Below are 6,615 nucleotides of genomic sequence, written 5' to 3'. Positions count from 1 at the left end.
GAAGGGGAAAGGTGGAGCATGAATCATGTAACCATGTTAAAAATGAATATTAATAAATGTTAAAAAAAAAAAAGAAACTTGTGGCTTTTCAGAGCCCAGTGGCTGTGAACTCCTATACACAAAGACAGGGTATGACACATGTGTCCCCAACCCATCTGGGTCTGTGGCATATACATGTCCTCAAGTGGCTCATGCATGTTCTCCATCTTTCTTGGTACAAATGACTACATGGGATTTATGTTTGTCTTTCTCTTCTGGGCTCCTGTCCCACTGCCCAGAGACCCTAAATTCCAGCTTGATGGTCAGGATGGAGCCCAGGCCTGGTCCGTATCTAACATGTGTCCTTTTTGACTTGGCAGGTGAGAAACTAGATCGGACAGGTGGCCCCAGAAGCCTCAAATCTTCTGTATCTAAACTGGGTGGCCCTATGGGTAGCCTACAGCTGCTCCCTGAGTGCACCAGATGTGGGAATGGGATTGTGTGAGTATATACGTGTAGCTTCCTTCTTCCCTGTCTTGCTCTGTGTCAGTCCTGGGGCTGGGGGAGTTAACGTAGGACAAGTTTCCTTGCAATGACAAGAAAGACTTTTCTCGTAAGCTGCTTCTATGGAAGACATCCATGATTCAAAGAACTCCCTTCAAAGGAATCAGGCCACAACTAGCTTGTGACTGTCAGATGTATGAGCAGTGGTTTGCATGATTACACCAAAGGCATTGAAAGACCCTGGGGGCTCTGGATGTGCCCCATATGTTAGGCTGAATTCTCCCTGAGTTGGGGATTTAGGACACATAGTCTTTGACTATCACCTTCATTTCCAAGACCCTTTCTCTTCTATCCTCCCCCCAACCAAATAAGCCATCCTTTGTAATTAAGAAATTTTAAAAGAGGAATAAAAAGCAGATCAGCAAAACTAACCATCATATCAGCAGAATCTAACAGGTTATGCATTGTTTCAAACCCATAGTGTCCCACCTCTACAAAGAAAACAAGGAGGTCCATTTTCTCATCTTTCTTCAGGACCAAGCTTGGTCCTTATAATTATGTGGCATTCAGCTTGGGATTCTGTCATCATTCTTCTCCCATTGTTCAAGTCTTAATATATGTTTAATAAAAGTAAAAAACGAAACAAAAACAAACAGGGAAGGACCTATAGCTGAAAGCTGGTACTAGGTGGTGATCATACTACAAAATATCTGTTATGATCTCTTTACCCTTTCCTCTCTTCTCAGGGGCACAATTGTGAAGGCACGGGACAAACTCTATCACCCCGAGTGCTTCATGTGCAGTGACTGTGGCCTTAATCTCAAGCAGCGAGGGTACTTCTTCATTGAAGAGTGTCTGTATTGTGAAACCCATGCCAAGGCACGGGTGAAGCCCCCAGAGGGCTACGACGTTGTAGCCGTCTACCCCAATGCCAAAGTCGAACTTGTCTGAGAACAGCCCAGCCATCCCCAGATCTAGGGGCATTGACAGGGAAGCTTGCCCTAGCCATGCACACATACACACTACATCCTTTGTAACACAGCTCGAATCTTGTAGATGACACTTTCACAGAAAAACACCTTTTCTCTCAGAAGGAAAGGTATGGTTTTGCCCCATGAAAGAGCTGTTTCCTGCTCATCACAATGCTCCCTGGCTATATTGTAATTTTTGCTTTTGTTAACATTTCTGCCCTGGCCTCATCCAAACTCTCTGTAAATATAGGAAGCCTTTTCTACCTTGTCACCAATAAAACCAGCGATCTGTATTCTGAGTTCTTTTTTATGGCATAGTAAAACATGTTTGAGAGATCATAGAAAAAGATGATGAGCTGCTTGAATCAACTTAAATGAGTGACACTGAATTTTAAAACATAGTTTTAGTTTATTCATCTCTTTTGTATTATATTACCATTTTATCAAATGTCCCTACCCCTATGATCCCTTATAAAATCAACCAATACAACGGCTGAGTCTGACCACATTTGCAATATTTCTACCCACAGATTCCACCTTTGAAAAGAAAGGACAGACTTCCTTGGACATTATAATTACACACCTTTCTATTTTTTCCTTGTTGTTTCTTATTACAATTATTACAATCACCTTATTGTTTTTTTTTTGTTCTGTTTACTTCACTTTGTATCAATTTATACAATAATCAACTCTCTTTGAAGTGTTTCTATTAATCACAATACATGGGCATCTTCAAAAGGAATGCCAATTCTGAAATCAGAGGACCAGCACTCGGTCCCATCTTTGGTCAATACTACCAGTGGGAACTTGAACAAATCATTTAACTTCTAGGGACCTGTTTCCTCATCTATAAAATGAAAGGTTTGGACTATATGGCCTCTAATATTCAATCTAGCTCTGGATCTAAGAGCTAAGATTTCAAATCTATATTTCCTAAAAACCCCATAGAAGCAGACCCAGCTGATTCAGCCTATAGTACTCAGGCATCAAATTGTACAAGACCACACATGGCCATCATGTGGGAAGGAGCAGGAAACTCTGTTTCTTTCTAGGGACAAGGAGAGAAGACCATAAACACCCCATCCATGGGGAGGGACAGAAGAATCAGAAACTATCAGAAAGAAGGAATACACATTTAACCCAAAGCAATTCACTCCTTGGAGTGGAAAGGGCCTGGGTGGCCTCTCATTGACAGTTTATACTTCCTAGCCAGAGCTCTGACATTCACTAATGCTCCAAAAGGTACCAAGCTTGGGAGTCATCCTTTCTCTTCCCAAGGGGCCATCCAGGGCCACGAGCACCAGTTTCAGCCACTGCATAACAGAGAAGGAAGGGCAAACTGTGCACATTCCTTGCCCCTCATTGAACCACTGACCCTTTCCCCAGGGAGAGCCATGACCCCTTGGGAATTTAATTCCCTCCTCTGGCTTGAGATGAGTGTGAACTGATGATGTTTTAGTATAAGCTGATATTCTTAATGATGTGACCACCTTTTATCATCATGCATTTATTTAAAACCTACTGTGTGCCAGACATTGTGCAAGGCACCAAGCAGTCATCCAAACACAAAAATGAAATAGTCCTTGGTGGATAAAGCAATATGCCTGGAAATGGGAGGTCCTGCATTCAAATATGACCTCAGATACTTCTGAGCTGTGTCATTTAATCCCAATTCCTTAGCCATTACCACTCTTCTACCTTAGAACTGATGTTTAGTATCGATTCTGGGATGGAAAGTAAGGGTTTAAAAAAATATGAAATAATCTTTGCCTTCAAGGAGCTTATATGCAACTTAGGGATATCATGTGTTTAAAGATAAGTAAATACAAGATATATACAAATAAATACAAAGCAATAGTGGGAGATGCACCAAAGGGAATTAGGGAAATTCCCTTGAAGGAGATGGCCTGTGTTGAGCCTTGAAGGAAATTCTAAGAAGCACACATGAAGAGAGAAAGTACTCTAGGCATGGAGGGAGAGGGACCTCCTGTACTAAGGGAAAAGGCAGCCCTTGCCTATGTCAATGTAATTAGCAAGGAGCAAAATCCAAAGAGAAGCCTTCAAATCTGCCTGTTGAAGGAAGACAAGCCCCTGTCCTGGGTTAGATACCTTAAGGGCAATGGATGACATTGGCTAAGGACAGAGTAGTGAATGGTATTCGACAGTGGAGATTGTCCCTTATGGAGGACACAAGTGGCAAGCCAGAGTAGAAAGTAGGGATCTCTATAGATCCAAGACAGCCATCATACATGTGAACCTTCTCCAGAATGAGGGAAAAGATAGTCCACTATCTTCTGTCAGAACATCTCTAATATTAATTATGTTTTAGTTTGAGAGAATCACAATTTAGGAAGAATATCCAAAGAAAAGTGTCTTTGATGGTAGGAGGGCTGGAGATCATATGTGAGTGTGTTTATCCAGGAGAAAACTAGGATTGGGGAATGGGGGAGAGAGAATATCTCATCAAGAATTTGGAAAATTATCTTGTCCAAGAGGGATTATATTTGTTCTGCTTTGTCCCAGAGGGAAGAACTAGGAAGCCATAGAGTGGATATGGTAGGAGTGTATTTATTTGGGCAAAACCTTTCTTATAAAGCTATACAGAATGGGAATAGATGGTCATTTCACTGAGGTGGTGGATTCCCCTTCACTTGGGGTATTCAAATGGAGAGAGGATAGCCTTTTGTCAAGACTTTGGGAGAGAATGAAGATAGACTAGATAACCTCCCTTTCAGCTCTTAGTTTCTATGATTCTGTAATTTTTAGACTATAAGGGATAGCTGGGTAATAAGAGTACTGGACTTAGAGTCAAGAAAACCTGAATTCAAATCCAACATCGATACTTACTAGCCATTTGCCCGGATAAGCTACTTAACCTCAGTGTGACTCAGTTCACTCATCTGTAAAATGAGGGCAATAATAGGACCTACTCTCCAAGTGAGGTTGTTGTCAGGATAAAATGAGATAATATTTGTTGAGAGTGTTTTTAAAATGCAATGTAAGTGGTATCTATTATTATGATTCTCTGTGAGGCTATGTGGGTAAGGAGAATGTGAAGCTGCTCTGCTAGGCACTGGGAAGCAGAGGAGTTTTTTTTTTCTTTTCCTCTGTGGTTCTATGATTTTTTAACAAACTGTCCACCCAGTGCCTAGACCCTGAAGACAAAGAAACTCAGAGAGAATTCTGACATCAGTCCCAAAGAGTGACTCACTCTCTGGCTTAGCATCCAACAATCCCCCACCCCAGGCTGAGAGTTGTTCTCACACATGCCAGGGCCAGAGCTAAGAATGCATCTGAAACTTGACCTGCTCAGGACCCTGCCACCCATTACTTCTGAATTCCCAACATGGACATATGAGGAATCAGAGATGTGCTCTGTTCTTTAGATAGCCCAGAACATAAGAAAGTTTGAATACTTGGAAGTATAGAATACTTGCTTCTAGGCAAGGTCAACCTCCGGCTGAGGTAAGAGGTCAGAGGACCCTCAAATCTGGAGGATGAATGGAAGAAGAAAACAGCAGAAAGAAAAACAATTATCTGCTCCACCACAACTCAGTCTTAATTCATTAAATACTCACTGAGTATGCACCCAATGGTGAAATCCACTGGTTGGTAGAAGAAAGAGAAATCAGAAGGAACGAGTCAACACTCTAGCCTTGAGGAGTTCACAGTCTGGGAGAAGCAAAAGAGCACACCTAAGATACGACTTCATTGAGTTTATTAGGAGGAAGGAGGGAAAGGAAAGAAACAAACCTACCCTTGACGAGCTTGAAATCTGGGGATGGAAGAGGAGGGAGGGGAGCAGGGTGAGTAAGTGACCAAATTCATCAAGAAAGAACAGGGAAACTAAGCTATGTAGGATTTGGTAAGAGTAAATGAATTCAGTCCATTCATTTTTTGAGTGTGAGAGAAGAAGGCCTGGGCCATGCATGGCCTGGGGCCAAGTATTCAAAAGCTTTGCTAGGAAAATCCTGATGTTCATGGTAGGCATTTATAGAGCCATGCCAGGAGCCCACACAGCCTGTTCAGAACTATCACCGGGGGAAAGAATCAGTCATGGTCGCCTGTGCCTGGTGAGAAAGGACCATCGCCCACCATGGAAAATCATATTCTCACTGGATGGAAAAGTGTTATTCCTGTGGCTGGTATTTAGTATTTTGGGGTACCTTCCTTTCCTGTTCTGGAATGGGGCATGGTGAGAGAGAGCATAGGACTGGGAAATCACAAGTCTAGGGTGTTACCCTCCTTCTCTGCTCCTGGCTGAACTGATTGGGTAATTGCTTTGTTTTCGTTATCTTTTCTGATCTTATAACAAAGTCATTAGAACTGGCCAAAAGCTTAGGCCTCTCCTTGGCCCAAGTTGGAACAGCAACATATTTGTTTTCTACTCCTCAGGATGGGGGAGCAATATTTACCTATTTCCTTTCAGAGGCCCCACCTTCCCCCAGTTCCAAGTCCAGAAAGGTTGTTTTTTTCATTGAAATGTGTTTAAGAAGTATCATGTAATGATTTTTGAGCTCTATTTCAAGTCATGCCAATTTGGCCCATGCTTGAGTAAGGGAGTTGGAAGCAGTATACTGCAAAGGGTACTGAAGACTCACTAGGATATAGACTGATCTTCACTTACATAGGGTCTCCTCATGATAAGGATCCATCCCCTGGGACTCCACGGAAAAAAAAAAACAAACAAAAAACTAAGGAAAGCAGCCAGAGTGCTTTCTCCCAAATCCCTAGTGACCTGCCAAGTCAGGATTCATAATTCCTGTAGCTTGAGAAAGTTATTAGGGGCACTGAAGATTCATTTCTCAAATGAGCAAAACTCACCTGGAGGGAGAGAAGGACTCTCTCAAGTAGTGTCTTCTCTGAGACCTAGATCCTTCATGGTCCTTGACTCTTCAGGTCTGAAAGGGGGCCATAGGCTAAAAGAAGCCTCCCTAGAGTGGATCCTGAGGAATGTTAGTTCTCTAGTAGGAAAAGGAAAGTGGGTTCGTTTCACTGGTTCCAGGAATTCTTGCATTTGTGTCCAGGCCTTACCTTCATTCTCTTTCTCTAACTCATACCATCTCACCACACCCTCTGTCTCTTCCCCCCCACCCCAGTCAAAGCCCTAGGATTCATGCCACAGGTGCAAGATATATAGTTTATTTGTGGTTATTACTGA

General features: G+C 42.4%; 1 protein-coding gene across 1 annotated transcript in view; it reads left to right on the top strand.

Annotated features, from left to right (window-relative positions):
* The window catches only part of PDLIM4 (PDZ and LIM domain 4), a 117,450-nt gene extending 115,703 nt beyond the window's left edge, over positions 1-1,747 (top strand). The window contains exons 6-7 of the mRNA XM_044664673.1: positions 360-480; positions 1,230-1,747. Coding sequence (XP_044520608.1) covers positions 360-480; positions 1,230-1,434 — 326 coding nt within the window. The 3' untranslated portion in view covers positions 1,435-1,747. The remainder of the gene's footprint in view (positions 1-359; positions 481-1,229) is intronic.
* Positions 1,748-6,615: the final 4,868 nt, after the last annotated feature.

Source organism: Gracilinanus agilis, chromosome 2 (genome assembly GCF_016433145.1).
Source record: "Gracilinanus agilis isolate LMUSP501 chromosome 2, AgileGrace, whole genome shotgun sequence".
NCBI lineage: Eukaryota > Metazoa > Chordata > Mammalia > Didelphimorphia > Didelphidae > Gracilinanus > Gracilinanus agilis.
The sequence above is the reverse complement of the archived record's forward strand: the minus strand, read 5'-3'. Positions and strand labels throughout refer to the sequence as shown.